General features: G+C 47.9%; 1 protein-coding gene across 1 annotated transcript; it reads left to right on the top strand.

Annotated features, from left to right (window-relative positions):
- Positions 1-3,229: 3,229 nt before the first annotated feature.
- On the top strand, positions 3,230-12,781 carry LOC127300372 (DNA-directed RNA polymerase 1B, mitochondrial). Its single transcript, XM_051330480.2, has 19 exons — positions 3,230-4,172; positions 4,306-4,545; positions 4,648-4,781; positions 4,879-4,942; positions 5,042-5,100; positions 5,435-5,552; positions 5,775-5,888; positions 5,980-6,111; positions 6,219-6,635; positions 7,967-8,017; positions 8,138-8,208; positions 8,522-8,606; positions 9,316-9,468; positions 9,560-9,634; positions 11,097-11,186; positions 11,320-11,367; positions 11,617-11,731; positions 11,819-11,922; positions 12,026-12,781. The coding sequence occupies exons 1-19, from the start codon at positions 3,348-3,350 to the stop codon at positions 12,134-12,136; spliced, it is 3,006 nt and encodes a 1,001-aa protein (XP_051186440.1). The 5' UTR covers positions 3,230-3,347; the 3' UTR covers positions 12,137-12,781.
- The last annotated feature ends 8,301 nt before the right edge of the window (positions 12,782-21,082 follow it).

Below are 21,082 nucleotides of genomic sequence, written 5' to 3'. Positions count from 1 at the left end.
TCCATGAATCAATACTATTCTTAGGCAAAGATAGCAACCAATCTTTAGCTCTTCCTCTTAATGAGAAAGGAAACAATTTTAATTTTATAATGTCACCATCTACATCCTTATACTTTTGCATTTCACATAGTTCAACAAAATTATTAAGATGGGCAGCAACATCATCAGAACAAACACCAGAAAATTGCTCTCTCATAACAAGATTCAGTAAAGCAGGTTTAATTTCAAAGAATTCTGTTGTAGTAGCAGGTGGAGCAATAGGTGTGCATAAGAAATCATTATTATTTGTGGTTGTGAAGTCACACAACTTAGTATTTTCAGGAGTACCCATTTTAGCAATAGTAAATAAAACAAACTAGATAAAGTAAAAACAAGTAACTATTTTTTTTGTGTTTTTAATATGGGGTACGCAAACAAGATAGTAAATAAAGTAAAGCTAGCAACTAATTTTTTTGTATTTTGATATAATGCAGCAAACAAAGAAGTAAATAAAAATAAAGCAAGACAAAAACAAAGTAAAGAGTTTGGAAGTGGAGACTCCCCTTGCAGCGTGTCTTGATCTCCCCGGCAACGGCGCCAGAAATTTAGCTTGTTGACGCGTAAAGCACACGCCCGTTGGGAACCCCAAGTGGAAGGTGTGATGCGTACAGCAGCAAGTTTCCCTCGGTAAGAAACCAAGGTTTATCGAACCAGTAGGAGCCAAGAAGCACGTTGAAAGTTGATGGCGGCGGAGTGTAGTGCGGCGCAACACCAGGGATTCCGGTGCCAACGTGGAACCTGCACAACACAACCAAAATACTTTGCCCCGACTTAACAGTGAGGTTGTCAATCTCACCGGCTTGCTGTAACAAAGGATTAGATGTATAGTGTGGATGATGATGTTTGCAGAGAACAATAAGAACGAGTATTGCAGTAGATTGTATTCGATGTAAAGAATGGACCGGGGTCCACAGTTCACTAGTGGTGTCTCTCCCATAAGAAATAGCATGTTGGGTGAACAAATTACAGTTGGGCAATTGACAAATAAAGATGGCATGACAATGCACATACATGTTATGATGAGTAGTGTGAAATTCAATTGGGCATTACGACAAAGTACATAGACCGCTATCCAGCATGCATCTATGCCTAAAAAGTCCACCTTCAGGTTATCATCCGAACCCCTTCCAGTATTAAGTTGCAAACAACAGACAATTGCATTAAGTATGGTGCGTAATGTAATCAACACATACATCCTTAGACATAGCATTGATGTTTTATCCCTAGTGGCAACAGCACATCCACAACCTTAGAACTTTCACACTGTCCTGCATTTAATGGAGGCATGAACCCACTATCGAGCATAAATACTCCCTCTTGGAGTTACAAGTAATGACTTGGCCAGAGCCTCTACTAATAACGGAGAGCATGCAAGATCTTAAACAACACATATATGATAGATTGATAATCAACATAACATAGCATTCCATATTCATCGGATCCCAACAAACGCAACATGTAGCATTACAGATAGATGATCTTTATCATGTTAGGCAGCTCACAAGATCCGACAATGATAGCACAATGAGGAGAAGACGACCATCTAGCTACTGCTATGGACCCATAGTCCAGGGGTGAACTACTCACACACCAATCCGGAGGCGACCATGGCGGTGAAGAGTCCTCCGGGAGATGATTCCCCTCTCCGGCAGGGTGCCGGAGGCGATCTCCTGAATCCCCCGAGATGGGATTGGCGGCGGCGGCGTCTCTGGAAGGTTTTCCGTATCGTGGCTCTCGGTACTGGAGTTATTATCGACGAAGGCTTCTTATAGACGGAGAGGTAGGTTTAGGGGCGATGCGAGGGGCCCACATGCTAGGGCCGCGCGGCCAGGGCCTGGGCCGCGCCGCCCTACTGTGGCGTCGCCTCGTCGCCCCACTTCGTTTCACTTTCGGACTTCTGGAAGCTTCGTGGAAAAATAAGATCCTGGGCGTTGATTTCGTCCAATTCCGAGAATATTTCCTTACTATAATTTCTGAAACCAAAACAGCAGAAAACAACAACTGGCTCTTCGACATCTCGTTAATAGGTTAGTGCCGGAAAATGCATAAATATGACATAAAGTATGTATAAAACATGTGTGTATCATCATAAAAGTAGCATGAAACATAATAACTTATCGATACGTTGGAGACGTATCAGCAACCTTACGCTATGAATACATTAGAAAATACATCATCCATGATTTCCTATAGGGCATATTTTCAAGAGACGTATCCGCGCACAAGGGACAACACATCCGTCTCCCCAATCGCGTCAACCTTGGTGCGGCCCTTGGTGGCTGCTTCCCTCACGTCAGCGACTCAACACCGAGCTCCTAGCCCTTGGCATCCCCCGCCTCCGCCCGCGCCGGAGCCGAAGACCCTATTCCGTAGGGAGCTAAGGTGCCACAATAGTGAATCACCATGGACTTCGATTGGGAGACCGCTCGAATTGGATTGATTATTGACATGTACATGTACATATAGTTTCCTATTAGGAATAATCTGGACTGATTTAGACTAATTTGGAAGTAATTTAGGGATATATTTGGATTACTATTTGCAATTGTGAAGATGTGAGAAAAGTATGAACTATCTATGTTAAGTTTTCAATGTTGAAATATGTGTTGAAGTTTGAATTTCGGTTGAAATCAGGGCTGGTCCATACATTTCCAGGGCCCTAGGGCAAGATAAAAAAAGATCCTTATTGGACAAAAAAGTTTAGAATGCACCATATTCCAAAATCACCCGGCACATAACACATATCGATGATCTTTGAACTAAAAAAAACTTGCAACATAAATTTTATATTTGTAACCGTCAAGAGAAACATATAATAATAGTAACAAAACAAAATAATTCTACAAAAGATTGATCTTGCAAGTGACACGAAGAGACCATCATTTCGTCAATTCATCTACAAAAACAAAGAACCTTGTCAACACTGATTGCTACATAAATCTTCCGCGCTACCACGAGACATCATGAATTTACATCAGTTGATATGTTGTTCAATTTCTTCACCTAAATAAAAACTTCATACATAAACTTCCTAGAAGAACTAAAAACAGGAGTTGAAGTGCAATAGCATGAAAGTAGTGTAGAGTAGTAGGTTTGTGCAGGAAGAAAGCGAGAGACGTGGGGAAAGGATCTCCATCCCTAAACCCAAAAATCAACCACGCAGCTTGCAACCAAGGGTTTAAGCCCCAACCGCAGCAGAGGTACCCCCTCGCCCAACCCTCCTCTCTCCTGCGCTGCGTTTTGGCGGCGGCGGCGCCACATCCCGCATTCCCCATGTCTCTCCCTCCCTTCCCCGCGCCCTCCAGTTGATGCTCCCCGCCGCTACTCCGGCCGCCGTCTTAGCCAGCTCCCCGCCGCCGCCGCCTCCCCCTCCAGTCCTCCTCCCGCCCCCCAAATCCCTAGCCCTCATGTGGCGCCGCCTACCCTCCCGCCGCCTCGCCTCCGCCCTCCTCTCCGCCTCCGCTCCGCACCTTCCTCCCCCTCCCCCGCTCCACCGCCTCCTCCTTCCCGCCCCCGCCACCGGGATCCTCCCATCCCCGCGCCTCCCGTGGGGGCAGCACCCCCCGCGATTCGCGTCCTCCTCCGCCGCGGCGGCCGCCGAGGCCGTCTCCTCCTCCGAGGTCGACGAGCTGCACCACGCGCTCGACGACACCGCCCTCTTGCCCCCCACCCCAACCCCGCCCCCTCCTCCTGAGCGGCGGCGCGGCCGCGGGCGGGGCAAGATCGTGACGGAGGCGGCGGCGCAGCACGGGATGACGTGCTCCAAGTACTCGGCGCTGCGCCGGCGCCAGATCAAGATCGAGACCGAGGCCTGGGAGCAGGCCGCCAGGGAGTACCGCGAGCTGCTCGCCGACATGTGCCAGCACAAGCTGGCCCCCAACCTGCCCTACGTCAAGTCGCTCTTCCTCGGCTGGTTCGAGCCGCTCAGGGACAGGATCGTCGCCGAGCAGGAGCTCGTGGGCGAGCGAGGGGCGCGGGCCTCACACGCGCCCTACTTCAACCAGCTCCCCGCCGACATGATGGCAGTCATCACCATGCACAAGCTCATGGGGCTGCTTATGACCGGCAACGGCGACGGGAGCGTACGCGTCATCCAGGCCGCGTGCCAGATCGGGGAAGCGATCGAGCATGAGGTGTGTGTGTCTCAAGTTTCTTCTTTGTTTTCCAATAACATTCCAAATGCTTGTTAGCTGACTGAATAGCACTGAGTTATGGTGACAACAGTTAATGTGATACTTAAAAGCCTAAACTTTTGTCCCTCACCAGGTTCGAATCCACAAATTTCTAGAGAAGACAAAGAAAAAGAGCACCAAACAAGTGGAGAAAGCAGTAGAACCAGAAGCAGAAGCAAACGCAGAAGCAGCGGATCCAGACATTGCCAAAGAACAACAACGTCTAAGAAAGAAAGTCACCGAGCTGATGAAAAAGCAGAAGGTACGGCAAGTGAGGCATTTAGTGAAGAAGCAAGATAACGCCAGGCCATGGGGTCAAGATGCTCATGCAAAAGTATGCTTTTTTTTTTCTCTCTCTCTCAAATTATGGGTTGATAGATGCATTACTTCTTTATCTAATGACGATATTTACATACTATCCTTTTCTGTTCTATAGGTTGGTAGCCGTTTGATTGAGATATTGATTGAAACAGCTCATATACAACCGCCTGCCAGTCAATCTGCAGATAGCACACCTGAAATCCGGCCTGCTTTCACACATGAAATGAGAACCGTGGCAAGAGAGCAACAGTAATCATGTCAACTCTTACTTAATACCTTCTCGTCTCAAGAGCAATCCTGCTCTGTTCTTACATATGCTTTCCCTCATGCCTTGGTACTTAAACAGGCAGAGTCGACGATATGGTGTCATCAAGTGCGATCCACTGGTTCGACAAGGCCTAGATAGAACAGTGAGTCGTCCCTTATGTTACACTTGCAATGATTTTCTTTATCAGAATATTTTTTTTCCATTATGTCGCATTTTCTTCATGGAAATATTTTCTGTACAGGCAAAGCATATGGTCATACCTTACATGCCTATGTTGATTCCGCCAATCAATTGGACTGGGTTGGTACTGCTTATCCATGCTTCTTGTAATTATTTTGAGTATATGTGTTGTACTTATTTGAAATTAATTATGTTGCTATGTAGCGCGGCTGTGCTTCTAGTGTGTTAGGCTACATAATATTATTGCCGAGTGTAATCACTAATCAGAATGACCCCCTTCTCAATTTGTTCAGTGTGTTGTTCATAGTAGTGGATGCTTCTGTGTTAGATTATTACTTCTATAACACTCACGAGTAGCAAAGTTATCCCAAATTTGCGTAGCATCATTCCTGGAAGTTAGTACCGTCATCCATAAATGGTAGGGTATATAAGTAGCTAACATCAATTGCTACAGGTATGACAAGGGTGCACATTTATTTTTGCCATCCTACATTATGCGCACCCACGGAGCTAGGCAACAAAGGGAGGCTGTAAAAAGGGCTCCAAAGGAACAGATGCAGTCGATTTTTGAGGTACTCTTTTGCCTCACGTTTATATTTTCTTTGCAGATTAGACTAATTGTTATGATTGAATACTTTTAAGACCACATGCAGGGGGGTCGTTTTTTTAGCACACTTGATGCTTTACCATAGCTGCTTCTCTTGTTAATATGGTCTTGCACATTGACATGTTGGTTATTCTTGCTTAGCATCTTGGTCTAGTGATATCATCTTTTGAGGCCTTTTTGGTTCCAGGCCTTAAATACTCTTGGGAGCACCAAGTGGAGGGTCAACAAAAAAGTTCTTACTATTGTTGACAGAATATGGTCGAGTGGTGGCCGACTTGCTGACTTGGTTGATCGTGCTAATGTGAGCTTCCATTTTTCCCTATCTTGGTTTCATCTTATCAAGACTTTAAGACGTTAATGTTTACATGCCAACTTTTGTTCATGTACTCTAGGTTTCCATACCAGAGAAGCCTGACACTGAAGATGAAGCTGAGCTAAAGAAGTGGAGGTGGAGCGTGAGGTCAGCCAAAAAGGAGAATAGTGAAAGGCATTCCCAGAGATGTGATGTTGAGCTTAAACTCGCGGTAAGCGACTATAAGTGGTCTTGCACTCTTGCTATTGTTTACGATTTGAGCTGGACATAATTTATTCCACGTTCACTGTTCATCTAATTTATACTTGTTGGTAACAGGTAGCTCGGAAAATGAAGGAAGAAGCTGGGTTTTACTACCCACACAACCTTGATTTTAGAGGCCGTGCTTATCCAATGCATCCTTATCTAAATCACTTGGGTTCAGATCTTTGTCGTGGAGTGTTGGAGTTTTCTGAAGGTCGACCACTTGGTAAATCAGGCTTGCGCTGGCTGAAGATACACCTAGCAAATTTGTATGCTGGAGGTGTTGATAAGCTATCATATGATGGCCGGATTGCATTTACTGAGAATCACTTGGAGGACATATTTGACTCAGCTAATAGGCCTCTTGAAGGCAAGCGATGGTGGCTTGGGGCAGAGGATCCATTCCAATGCCTGGCAGTTTGCATGGATATTACTGAAGCTTTAAGAAGCCCCTCTCCAGAAACAATGATCTCACATGTTCCTGTGCACCAGGTACTGATATTTTGTCCATGTTATATTATTCTGCTTCTCATAATCTCATTTTTTTCCCAGCAACAGTTGTCATGTTTAGTCAATTTACCCATGTTGCTTTTGTAGGCTAGAAAATATAAACATATTTGTTTCTCATGCCTTGAAATTATAAAACAAGGACATGCTTTACTGCTTTCGAGAAAAGTATAATTAATGCCAAGAATATTGTATAAATATTTTGAACTATTTGTTTGGGATTGGTTTAATTGAATTTGTAATCTGTTAGGATTTAACTATTTGATTTGGTAAGGACTTTGTCTCTGTTAAGGAGGGATGCTACATTTCTCTCCATGTCATCTTCTAGGCTCTAGCTGTCTCTCTTAGCACAGCAGCTTTCTATCTATTCTGTCTCTTCGACCCTAACTATCCTCTCCAATCCGAGCACATAACCGAATACCTAGCGTTACTAGACAAGTTAGGTGGGCAATTGCATGGGTTACAGGGTTAGTGACGGCACCAAATATCCTGGCTGCTCTTGTGTAAATGTTACTGATTTTTGAGTCGCTAAAAAATCAATTCAGTAAAGGTAATCAACTCAATAAAGACGAAAAGCATCCAATGTCAGGATGACAAGTGGTGATGCGTTTGACAGTCTTTTTTATACTGTATGTACCGTTTAAGTACTGGGAGATCCAAATGAACATGTACAACTGAAGTTAATGTTAGCAATTATGATGTACCATGGCATGCGAAATGCCATAAACTCTTAGTGATTACATCCAAATGTACCCATTGAGGGACCTGAATCCTGATAGATGGGACACATGCATATAAGAACCCTACCGATATGATTAGCATCATGGACACGGATTATGTCGAGCACAATGCCGCATACTCCCTTCTAGAAAAAATGTTGGTGCTATAAAATTTGAAAAAAATAAATCCAGAAAAGCCATAGATGTACATGTGGCATATACTCTGCTTCTATTTTGTGATAAAATGTTTATTTGTATTCTGCACAAAAAAAATAGAGACATGAACATGCTGTCTACCATTTTCTTCTGAAGCCGCACAAAATGCGTATTTTTGTACACCTTTTTCAGCTTGCACATAGTATTCACACATTCACATGTGTTTTTTTTTCAGAAGTTTTTTGAAATGTTACCTTGTGCATGTGTGCTATATGTTGTAATTTGTAACTAGAACATTTAACATTTATGCAAGAGAAGTGAGGATATTTGGTACTGTTGCTAAACCATGCAATTCCCCACTTAACTTTGTATAGTAAGGCTAGGTGTTTGATTATGTGCTTATGCTGGGGCAGAATCATGATATAATGTTTTCTGTTTCAGGATGGTTCTTGTAATGGCCTGCAGCACTATGCAGCTCTTGGAAGGGACAAGGTCAGTTCATTTTTTATTAATTATGTTGTTGCTTTATCAAAGATTATTTTGTCTGCATGAAGAATATTTAATTTTTGGCTAGTGAAATGCATAATTGTTTCTTTTATCAATTTCATGCAGCTGGGTGCCATTGCTGTCAACTTAGTTTCTGGGGAGAAACCTGCAGATGTTTACTCTGGAATAGCTACCAGGTAGAGGCCATTCTGTCTTACTGGATTTGAAGTACTATATATGCTCACACTTATAATGCGATCCTGAAATGAATTTTGATATACAACAGATTTGGTTATAAATTCAAACAAGCTTAAACTGGATGCCCATCTTATTTGTGAAATTGATCCTGCTTAGTATCTTTAATATGGCAATGTGCCTTATCCACAAGTCAATAAACTGTTCAATTCTAGATTTATGGGTCAAGTCCAATTTATCCATCTTGACATGTGAATGTTATAATATCTTCCCATACTTGTGATTTGGATTTATATTCCCATATTTGTGATCCAGGGTGGTGGAAATTATGAGGAGAGACGCACAAAAAGATCCAGCTACAGATTCTGATGCAGCACGCGCTCGTCTGCTAGTTGATCAGGTGTTGCTTCATTGCTAGTCCTTAAACACATTTTACCTCATAAAAATGATATGATGAAAATACTCAATCTTTCTACTCCCTCCAATCCATATTATTTGATGCTAAAATAGATATATCTACAACTAAAATGTGTACATCTGTATTAGCGTCAAGTAATATGAATCGGAGGGAGTATTTGAATTGAATGTTTAAGAATATATATATTAACATCTGAGACATGGTAAATTCTACAGTTAATGTTACGCTACATTCAGCAATTGTACCTAGAGTTTTAATATTTTCTGGAAAATGTGCCAGTCCAGCTTTATTCTGTGATAATTGCGTGCTAAATGAGGAACCAATTTATGAGTAACACATTCTTAAAAATATTTGAGCAACACCTACTTTTTCTCAACATGGTCAATAGAAAATTTGTAATATTATGTTGAAACTCCTCGGAGTAGCGGAAACCAGCTCAGGTATTATGCTAAATGAAGTTTATCTGAGACATTACTTTAGGGAGCCCGGAGCCCTTATATATTCAGTTGATATAAAAGCATGCTGACCAGTAGGGTTCTCGTAGGATTAGTGTTAATCTAACGCACTGAAAAAGTTTGTGTTCCCTATTTCATCGGAAAATTTGATTTCTGCAATTACTTTTAGTTGATGGCCTGCCCACAAAGAATACTTGGAAATTATGTGAAGTTTACGTGATTATTATCAAATGCAGGTGGATAGGAAATTGGTAAAACAAACAGTGATGACATCTGTCTATGGTGTCACTTACGTTGGTGCACGTGAACAAATAAAAAGAAGATTAAAGGAGAGGGGGGTCATTGCTGATGACTCTGAACTTTTTGGTGCATCATGCTATGCTGCTAAGGTGGAATTCGTTGAAGCGTTTGTTTCGTCATCTAACATATACACCTAGAACTAAAACACCTTTTTTTTGTTTCATTTTTTATTCTGGATAGGTTACATTGACAGCGCTTGGTGAGATGTTCGAAGCTGCTCGTAGTATCATGAACTGGCTTGGAGACTGTGCCAAGGTATCATCTGTAGTATCACATCTGTGTTCTGAATATAATGCGACGTTTGATATTGCAATTACATTGTGCATCAGAAAATCCACTTACATATTATTTTTTGGCTCCTTCATATGTAGTATTAGCACTGCCATTTTTGTTTGGTAATCACGGATTCATTATTGAATGAAACTGCAAATTGTGATCTGCTGGCTTGTGGGTGGTTTTTTAAAACTAAATAGTTAATTTTAATTGAGGCATATTTCTTCCTTTTCAATCTTTTTTTGACCTGCCAAAAAGAAAACATCGGGCGAGTACATTATCGTAAAATTTGTTTCCATTGACATCCTGTGAGTGCCCCAAACAGATAGAATGTTCCCTTTTTCTGTCTATAGTTATTACTTAGCTTTCTAAAAAGGGCTTTCGTTTTGAAACGGAGGTAATAGTTATTACAAAAGACTTGCATATCCTTGGTTATAAATGGCCAGTTTGTAGTTGCAGTATTGTTCTATTCTGTGCTGTGTTATTTTTGAGTTAGGGAAGTCTTAATTAATTTCAGTAGGATCATACTGCACTGTTTTTATATCTAAATAAAATATGATATTAACTACTACCTCCATCCCAAAGCTTAAGGCTTATATTTTTTTGAAAAGTTAACCAAGAAAAGTTTGACCAAACTTTTAGAACAATCTATCAACAACAACAACAACAACAACAACAACCAAGCCTTTCAGTCCCAAACAAGTTGGGGTAGGCTAGAGTTGAAACCCATAAGATCTCGAAGCCAAGTCATGGTTCCGGAACGTGGATAGCTAACTTCCACGCACCCCTGTCCATGGCTAAATCTTTGTTGATATTCCAAACCTTCAAGTCTCTCTTAACGGACTCCTCCCATGTCAAGTTTGGTCTACCACGACCCCTCTTAACATTCTCTTAATATTATATTTGTTGATAGAACAATCTATCAACAAATATAATATTTTGTAGATACCATACGAAAATATATTTTATTATATATCTAATGATATTGATTTTGTATTTTGCATGTTAATGATTTTTGGTAAAAACTTAGTCAAACTTGACATAGTTTGACTTTCTAAAATAATATAAGCCTTAAGCTTTGGGATGGAGGTAGTAACTACCAGTCTATCACACTCATTAACAGAAATAAATGAGTGCTTAGAAAAGGCAGCGCTATGCACGATGGAGCCTGAGAGAGAAAATCTAAGAAAATGATAAGCAAAATAGAATAAAACCTTTAATACTGTCATGACTATTGGAATAATGATAATGACCTAAACTTAAGATTTATATATATCTAAAGATCAAATGAACTGTTTGTTGAGGCAAACTGCTACAGCCATATTTCAGTTAACATCTTGATAGTCAAGCTGTTCTGCCTTGTCCTTTTGAATTTCTGTTTCTAAATGGATCGGCCTTTATAACCATGGATATTGAACAATGGTCCATCTGCTTTGTATGACAGGTAATTGCTTGTGAAAATGAACCTGTGAGATGGATGACCCCTCTTGGACTTCCAGTTGTTCAGCCATATCGCAAACTAGGAAGGCATCTTGTATGTGTTTCAGTATAATTGTTTCTTCACCTTCACTTGATTATCGCCGACACTTCCCTTCCAGGGAAAAACATTTTTCATCTGCTGGCTAACTATTAATAGCAAAGTGACATTCTTGATGTTTTTCCTGCAGATCAAGACATCGTTACAAGTCCTGACCCTTCAACGAGAAACAGATAAGGTATGACCTCTTTTACATTGATATGTTCAACACATCTTACTGAGAATAGGGAGTTCGCTGCTGAATGGTTGTTGGAAGTGGTTAATCACATTTTGTTTGTGTAACTTGTGCATCACATTATTGGATTCGCTGAACATTTTATTTTCCTCATCATAACACTGACACTGTTATAATGTACCATTATCCATATTGCTGGAATCTGATAGTTCTTGTGAGGGCTCTGTGCTTAAACGTGTATCCTTCAACCAGGTTATGGTTAAGCGACAAAGGACAGCTTTCCCTCCAAACTTCGTACACTCCCTTGATGGCTCACATATGATGATGACTGCTGTTGCTTGCAAAAAACAAGGCCTATATTTTGCAGGTTTGTATTTTACTATCTGTCGGAGTATTTGTGAGATCCTTGTCTGGGTCCTTTTATTTTACTATTAGCTTTTATGTATGAATGCAGGAGTTCATGATTCATATTGGACCCACGCTTGTGATGTTGATACAATGAACATGATACTTCGGGAAAAGTTTGTGGAACTTTACGATGCACCTATTTTGGAAAATGTATGTATTTTGCCATATCAGTTATTTAGATGGTGTGCATTTAGTTTGTTGTTCTTTTCCTATACTGTGCATTCAGTTTGTTAACACAGTATATTTGATGCAGCTCCTGGAGAGCTTTGAGAAATCTTTCCCTACATTAAAATTTCCACCATTGCCAGACAGAGGAGATTTTAATATGAAGGATGTCCTTGAGTCAACCTATTTCTTCAACTAGCACGGTTACGGTGGCATATTGTCCTATTTTTCTCTCTGCTGCCCAGCTGTGGCCTTGCACAAATCTTGAGTTCTCTCAAAGTACACGACTGGCTCAGATAATCAAGCTAATTATTTTGCTGGTTGACACGCCAACTTGTGGACAACTTGCATGAAGATGATCCCACAAGAGTGGATTTACAGAGGTACATAGAAGATGCTCTTGCTCTGCTGCAGAATTACATGGTAAGCAAGGTGCGTCACTATTGCCAAGGAACTGGCAGTAAACAGCACTGGCCCAGGGGGAGATTGAAGAAAGTGACAGTCAAAATAATTGGAAACCATGATGAAGAAGCACTCGCTGCGGAGTTTTTCTGTGTTTGTGATATAGTGTAGTTTTCACCAGTGCTTTGTTTCTCCCTTCTCAAGGCTCACTCTTTGCAAGCTCACTAACCATCTTCGCAGTCTTCAGATTCCTGTAAATGTAATTATATGTAGTTTTTTGGCCTCTTCACTAACCTGTCATTCTTTTCTTGTTTTTCTTAATTTATAGTTGGGAATCTGATGAGTGCAACACTATATTGTGGAAAATTAATTCATAGCTACCATTGTAGTTGCACGATACTATCTATACAATAAAGTGATATAGTGGTTTTCCTCTTGATTATATGGAGATTTTATATTTTTGCCATCTTTCTGTTGCCTTTTCGAGCTGCTTTCAATTTTCACCCCAATTTTATCTGAGTATTGATGGCCACTATATTGATCAGTACTTATGGGGTCAGTATTTTTCTAGCCTTTATCATCACTTTTTAAGGCATCAAAGTGAATTATTTGGACATAAACTTATTCTTTTTAAGATGAGTTGGACATATACCTAGAAGTGAGGACATATAGCTCAGAACAACCTTGTTTAGGCCCCTAGTCGGCATTGTCTGAGTTCGAATTTGGCGCGCTGCAAAACTAGTCTTCTAAGAATAAACGTCTAGTTGGATCTGCCAGCTGGTTTTGTTGTGATGTGAACACATGAAAAGATGATTTTCTAATCAACCATGTCTAGTTGCCGGATTTTCTAATTAACGAGATCTCGAGTATGAACAAACAGTGCTGCGTACCCTTTCTTTGTCAGTTGTCGGATATTGTGCCTGCCAATGAACTTATAGGCAACTTGTAGATGCCACTGCATAATGACAGTAAGACTACTCATAGTGGGAGTAACATAGCTAGTAACATCACACATCTCAAGGCATTTTGGTAACATGGCATGCGAATAAATGAAGAAAGAGAGTGAGGTGGTAACTAGCTATGTTACCATAACATCAGACACCCCAATGCAAAATGAGTCTACAACATAATAAATGACACAATGCATGACACCACATATAAGTTACTACCCACTATGAAGGTAGTAACCTAGACTAGTAACATGGCATATGTTACTAGTCTAAGTTACTCCCCACTATGAGCAGCCTAAGGAGGAGGGCGTGTTGGACGAAGAGGCACAGTGTCCCTATGGTGGGACATGGGACGACCTTGCCGGGAATCTTGTTACTAGCTCATTCCCGATGCCTCCTGATTCTCAAAATCCTGAAGACGTATTTTCCTTTTGTTCTTCTTAGATTTCAAAAATACATATGCTATTTGATAACCTTTGATAAGTCAGTCTACAATTCCCCGCAAAAAAAGGATAAGTCAGTCTACAAGGGAAATAAATCCTATACGACCCCTACTCGTGAGACCCGATGGTGGACCAAATCTGATACCACTCAACTGAAAACAACCAGCGGCTGTGGTCCTAGATTGCAATATAATTTGCTACGTGTAGGATGTAGGACTTGGTCTACTACCTGGTCTCAGGAGCAGTGGATTGTATAGGATTTATTTCCGTCTACAAGCGGCAAAGGGGTACGAAGAAGAGAGCACGAGGTATATGTTGTGTAGAGAAGAAGCCTAAAATTGACGGTCTATATAATGAATTTCCGATAGCGAGTCTATTTAAGAAGGTTAAAGTAGATCTTCTAGATGAAGGTTAAAGTTGTTGAGCTAGTGAGAAGGATCTACGGAGTAGGACATGCTATGCACATGCTTTTAATTTACATGTATCATACTCCTGTGAGGTCCTTTCCTTTCCTGACTATTGATTCTCATTTCATCGGAAGGTGCGTGCATCTTTAACTGCTGCATCAGTTGATCCCCACAAATCACGCCACACATTAAACCACAAAGAATGTAGGAACCAATAGAAAAATGGCGGGATCAGCGCGATCACACGAAACAAGCCGCAACTTAGAGCATCTCCAGCCATCTCCCCAGGAACGCCCCCATGATCCTTTTTTTCATCCGGATGGACGAAAAGGCCCAGTCACGCCCTCAGCTTCTTGTTTCCGTCCGGATTTAGGCCTAAATCCGTCCGGACTCCCCAGGCCATCCTCGGTTTCCCGGGGTGCTGCCGGGGACTCCGGATGGAGCAAACTCCGTGCTCTGGCCCGTGTGTCAGTGAGATTAGCCAAAAACTGGGCGTCCGTGTGAGGGAAAACGGCTGGAAAATCGTTGCTCCCCATGCAAAAATACGACCAATCCGGATCAATTTCCATCCGGATTGTGCCCCGGGAGCCTCCAACGGCTGGGGATGCTCTTAGTTTTGCATTTTGGCCCCTCGAGTTTGAGAAAACAACCTATGGTTCTGGCTTCTTTTGTTAAAAGAAGGGGTGTATCACTTGGGCCTAACCTTTCCTATATTTAGGGCAAAAATGCTACCGTGTGATTTACTCCTAGGGTAGCGAGTATTGCAACTAAAATCTTCACCCACATGCAAGAAATTGTACTATTACAACAAAGGCTCACTTGTTAGCTCGCTCTTGCGAGAACTCCGTTTTTTTTTAAGTTTTCATGATGTAATCCCGGAGTTCATCCGGCAAACCCCCTATACTGATGTTAAGTTATGAATAAATGGCCGCACTTTCTCTAAAAAAACATTTTTGGAAAGATAATGTTATAAAAAAAGTGGTTAAAACAACATTTTTGCTGCAAATTATTTTGCAAAAAAAAAACGCAAACAATTTCAACAAAAATTGCAAAAGATTATACCAAAAAAGAACCAAAGCAATCTCACCCAATTTGACATACACAAATGGTAGGGGCAACACTTTATGTCTCGCGCGATTCTTTTGTCGGGGGGATGACCCCCGGTATGGCAAAGTCCTCGAGTTTACGAGCGCGCCACACTTCGCGGAACAAGAAAAGATGCTACGACGCAACATATATGAAGAAAAGAAGAAAAGACAGCGCCTCCTCCGCAACTGGGCCGACTTCCGGCTTGGCCGGCCTGCTCCCGCCTCCACCTGAGCCGCACCCGGCCGCCTGGCGCCAGGCCGGCTGCTGGGCCGAAGCCGGCTCGCCTGGACCGCCCCTGGGCCTCCCCGCGCTGGGCCGCGTCCGGCTCCCAGCTTCCCTAGGCCGTGTCCGGCTGGACCGCTCCCTGTGCCGGCTTCCGGCTCCTCCCTGCTCCATCGATCGGCCGGGTCGGCCTCCGGGCGGCTCGCTCCCTCGATCGAGGCTAGCTGCTCCCAGCCATGCATGCATACGCGTAGGTCCGGCCGCTCTACGTACATGTGTGGCCGGCTGCCGCTTGCTCTCTCCACGGCACGAGCTGGCCAAGATTAAGTACCAAAGTCACGTACAAGCCAGCTCCATCTCCTACATCCACGTGAAGACCAAGGCCAGGGATAGGATCGACGACAAGCACAAGGCATTGGATCCTTCTGCCTAGACAGCGATCCTACGAGAAGACAAGGCATCGTGCTAGTCTACGTACAGGCTACAGATAGGCTCCTGTACAGCAATAGTGCTCCTGACTGTACACTGTAGCCTACAGTTGATGGGACCCCAGTAGTCATATCATGCACAGTGCATGCGGGCCACCACTTGTCCCCTGGGTGCCAGCATTTATAAGGCACACCAGGGAGAGCCCTTCGGGCAAGGGCCAACAGAGGCAAAGGGGGCCAGCGCTGCCCTCCCTCTCTCTCATTCTCTCTGGGAGCTCACGTACGAGCATTTCCCAAGCCGGCCAGGCTCTCTCCAAGCCGGCTAGGCTCCTCTTAGCTCACAGTAGCTTCTTCCTCCTCAGGACAAACAGCTCAAGGAGCAACTATGTAACACCATATACTGTCATATACATCAGACATGCAGGAGTAGGGGTTTTACCTCCACCGCGAGGGCCCTGAACCTGGGTACATCACCGTGTGCTGTGTACCAATCCCGCCTCCGGATACCGTCGACGCCCATACAGGAACCACCTCTCTTTAGCTACCCAGTAGCATATGCCGTGACGATACCACGACATTTGGCGCCCACCGTGGGGCCTGCAGTGGCGCCGGCCGGAGTTCGTCCGGACGGGACCCTTCCTCATCATCGTCATTGCCGCGGCCTTCAACGCCGCCGGCATCACCGCCCTCTCTCCGGCACGGCTTCACCGCCGTGAGCTTCCTTACCATCTTCGCCACCGCCGCGACCTCTTCATCTTCACCAGCGCCCATGTCTACAGCAAAACCGGGGGCTTGGCCCCTGGAGAACCGCTGCACGCCGGCCGGCCGTGGCTACGCTGTCTCGGTTCGGCGCGACGCCCACAGCCGACAGCGACGTCTCCGACCTGTCCCAGGGGCCGCAGTCACGTTGCCGTCGTGCACGCCTCGCCCGGCCGCAGCTGTGTCGTCCTCGTCCGCCCGTGAGCGCACGCATCTCAGCAGGCCAAGCTGCGACGGTTTCACTCGGCCGCTACGCGCGCCCGCGCTAGCAGCGCACGGCGACAAGCAGGGCTGTCAGGCAAGCAGCAGTGGTGCAGCGCCCAGCGACGAGCTGCCGCTCAAGCTAAGTTTCAATCTGTATTCTGTATTCCCAGTTTGCATGTCTCGTGAACACGCACGCACATAAAGGGCTTCAGTACACCCTTTCTTGTACTCCCGCTGCTACGTATCTCTGTATTGCAGGAAGCCATAGTAGCAAGCCTACATGCTTTCAGCTACTCACCTCGCCCCGCCAAGCTCGGGCCAAGGAGCCGACGGCCTACGACCCGCTCCCATGGCCGCGCCGTGCATCGCACGCCCGTGTCAGCAGCAGGCTCTCCTCATCCCGCGGCCTCGAGCAGCGGCAACGGCCGGTCGCGCCTGGCAACGGTCAGACCTCAACCTGCTGCAGCTGCGCTGGCGGTCAGCCACCACCTCGCCAACGGCCATCACCAGCTCCGGCTTCCGCTTCAGGCTCGCATGCCTGGCCACGCCACGGCCGGCTATGTCGCCAACACCTCCGGCTGCTGCGCACCTGCGCCCGTCCGGCTTCGCAGCGGCCATCTCCGGCTTCCGCCACGGCCACCTCTGGCTGCTACAGCCTCCGTGGCCATCTCCGACTTCTACCGCGCCCTCTGGCCTGCAACGGCTGCGCCCGAGCACGCCCTGGTTCATCTCCGGCTGCGCGTTGCCTCCACCGGGCCGGCTTCCACCAACGTCGACCTCGCCATGGCCGGCTCCCGCTTCCCACGGCCACCACCGCTTGCATGCGCGCGAGCAGCAGCGAAAGAAAATATCAAGGCCCAAGCAAGCATCCACGCGTGCGCACGTGAGCAGCATCAGCTGGGCACCAGCAGAGCCGCAGCACCATCACCCAGCAGGCTCCCGCGCGAACTCCGTCGCCGCGGCCGGCTCCGGCTGCCGCACACTCAAGGCCGTTGCTTCGGCTGCGCGCCCTGCAGCATCGCCGGCTCCGCCCAACCTCATCGCGGCCGGCTCCCGCGTGGTCTCCAAGTCCGGCTTCCGCCCCACAACAGCCACCTCTGGCTCCGGCTTCCGCAGCCGCATCCTCTCGAACACGCCAGCCCCTCGACCGCACCAGCTGCGACCTCCGGCTGCGTGCACCATCAGCGCCCGGTCCTCTCCAAGCAGCAGCAGCAGCGCCGCGCCCATTGCCGGCTCGCGCCATGGCCGGCTCATCGCTGTGTGCCTCAGGCCATACGGCTGCGCCGCCCCGACTCCGAGCGCCCGGCAGCGGCCTCGCCAACTCTTCCTCGGCTGTGCCGCGCCATCCGCCGCTCGCGCCTCGCCGTGGCCGGCTCTGCGCCGCCCGGCTCCGCGTCGGCCGCACCATCTCCGGCTTCGGCCGCGCCTAGCGCGCCCTCCGGCTGCTCCACGCAGCCCCCGGCCAGCATCATTTCCAACTCCACTACCGGCTGCGCCTGGCTCACGTTCGTCGTCGGCTCGTCACGGCCGGCTTGCCCCGGCCGGCGATGCTCCGCCCGCCGCGTGAGCCTATCGCTCGCCTGCCAAAGAAAAGAGCGCATGGGTGAAAAAAAAAAAAAAAGGGAAAAATAGGAGTGAGGCCGGCTGAGCGTGTGGCTGCCGGCTGAGGAAAAAAAAAAAAAAAAAAAAAGAGATAGCTAGAAAATAAAAGGCCCAAGTCGTCTGATAAACATGCCGGTTGAATGGGAAAGAAAAATGAAAAGAGAGAATAAATGATCCGGCTGAAAAAAAGTTTGGGCCGGCTGAAAACAAAAAAAAAAATATCTGTCCGGCTAAAGCATGCTGCCGACGAAGTCTGTTTGATGTTCGATCGATCGAGCCGGCTGCACTAGTGCCGGCTGGACGGGTTGTCCTTAACCCGGCTGGGGCTGGGTTCGTTTGGTTGGTCACTCGACTCCGCTCGTACCGGTTCCGCCTGTCCAGGCCGGCTGGGAATGGGATGAGTGGAGCCTGCACCGACTGAACCAGCCCGAGCGCGTTTGGTCGCCCGTCCGGCTGAACCTGAGCAGCCGGAATCTGCATCGACTCGTACATCTGCAGCGCGTTTGGTAGCTTGGCCGGCTGGAGTCAAGCCGGCTGAGGCCATTAGCCATCGACACTTCCCCCCGCGCGCGGATCGGCCACCCCGAGAGACACTCGGGGGCTGTCCCCTCTCACACCGGCTGCGCCTTCGCACCTCTTCCGGCCGCGCCTTCACCGCCACCGGCCGCGCTTTCGCCCTCTTCCGGCCGCGCTTGCACCGACTCGCCTGCCGGCTGCGCCCCTCAGCGCCACCCGCAGCGCGTTTGATGGCTTGGCCGGCCGGAGCCAAGCCGGCTGAGGCCACCAGCCACTCCCTCGCCTCTACGGCTTCCACAACTCGTCATCACTATCGAGATCAACCCTACAGCGAAAACAAAATGTAAGTATCGTTGAGTAACTCTCCGCACCGCTGCTCAGCCGGGTAACCCGAGTTACACTCGGGGGCTACCCCCTCTTCCGCCGCACTTCGCTGCTTAACCCCGGACCGACTCAACTCGTCCCGGGGGCTCGCCGGTTGGTCCAAAATGCTCTATCCCACAGACGGCTTAGTAGTGTGTACGGTACCAAAGGCCCACTCTTCGACTCAGCTGTTGTCCGCAACCCGGCTTCATGGCTAGCAAGAGCAAAAGCTGGAGGTCGCCTCACATGAACAACGTCCAAAGAGAGATCACCTTGGGCATCCCGGCCTTCGCCGATGTAGCTCGAGTGAGTCCGCCCCTCAAAGTCTAAGTACTGTGCGCTCCACTTTGCGGCCCACTCTTGACCTAGCTACAGACCGCAACCCGGCTGTATGGCTGGCAAGAGAAAAAGCCAAAGAGCGGGGGGACATGAAAATGACTCCAGGGGGCTCGGACGAAACCGAGCCAACATCCCTCTACATAAAGCTAGCACTGCTAAGGCTGCACATATTATATGTATTTACTGACTAACTTTGTCTCTTATATGACTATCTCCGATGGACTGCATCGAGCTGGCGGACCCCAGGGTCCACCTTCCGGGTGCTCTTCAAAGACGAGCCGGCGGACACAGCGTCCACCTTGCCGGCGGCCCGTAGCCTTCGAGCTGGCGGTCCTCGGCGACCACTTCCGGGTGCTCTTCGGCACGAGCCGGCGGACACGGCGTCCACCACTGCGCCGGCGGCCCGTAGCCTTCGAGCCGGCGGTCCTCGGCGACCACTTCCGGGTGCTCTTCGGACGAGCCGGCGGACACCGCGTCCACCTTGCCGCCGGCCCAGGCCTTCGAGCTGGCGGTCATCGGCGACCACTTCCGGGTGCTCTTCAAGACGAGCCGGCGGACACCGCGTCCACCTTGCCCGGCGACCCGCAGCCTTCGAGCTGGCGGTCCTCGGCGACCACTTCCGGGTGCTCTTCAGCACGAGCCGGCGGACACCGCGTCCACCTTGCCGGCGCCCAGAGCCTTCGAGCTGGCGGTCCTCGCCGACCACTTCCGGGTGCTCTTCAAGACGAGCCGGCGGACACCGCGTCCACCTTGCCGGCCGGCCCGTAGCCTTCGAGCCGGGCGGTCCTCGGCGACCACTTCCGGGTGCTCTTCGCACGAGCCGGCGGACACCGCGTCCACCTTGCCAGCGGCCCGTAGCCTTCGAGCTGGCGTTCCTCTTCGTAAACTTCCGGGTGCTCTTCAGCACGAGCCGGCGGACACCGAGTCCTTCGCCGCTTCGTCCGGCTGCGCCTTCGCGCCTCGTCCGGCTGCGCCATCGTCCGGCTGCGACTTCGTCGCCTCGTCCGGCTGCGCCTTCGCCGCCTCGTCCGGCTGCGCCTTGTCCGGCTGCGACCTCGCCGCCTCGTCCGGCTGCGCCTTCGCCGTCTCGTCCGGCTGCGCCTTGTCGGCTGCGACCGTCGCCTCGTCCGGCTGCGCCTTGTCCGGCTGCGCCTTCGCCGTCTCGTCCGGCTGCGCCTTCGTCGTCTCGCCCGGCCGCGCCTTCGCCGCCTCGTCCGGCCGCGCCTTCGCCGCCTCGTCCCGGCCGCGCCTTCGCCGCCTCGTCCGGCTGCGCCTCGTCCGGCTGCGATTGTCGCTCGTCCGGCTGCGCCTTGTCCGGCTGCGACCTCGCCGCCTCGTCCGGCTGCGCCTTCGTCATCTCGCCCGGCCGCGCCGCTTCGCTGCCTCGTCCGGCCGCGCCTTCGCCGCCTCGTCCGGCTGCG

Source organism: Lolium perenne, chromosome 5 (assembly GCF_019359855.2).
Source record: "Lolium perenne isolate Kyuss_39 chromosome 5, Kyuss_2.0, whole genome shotgun sequence".
Lineage (NCBI taxonomy): Eukaryota > Viridiplantae > Streptophyta > Magnoliopsida > Poales > Poaceae > Lolium > Lolium perenne.
Note: the sequence above shows the minus strand (reverse complement) of the source record. Positions and strands in the feature narration are given on the sequence as shown.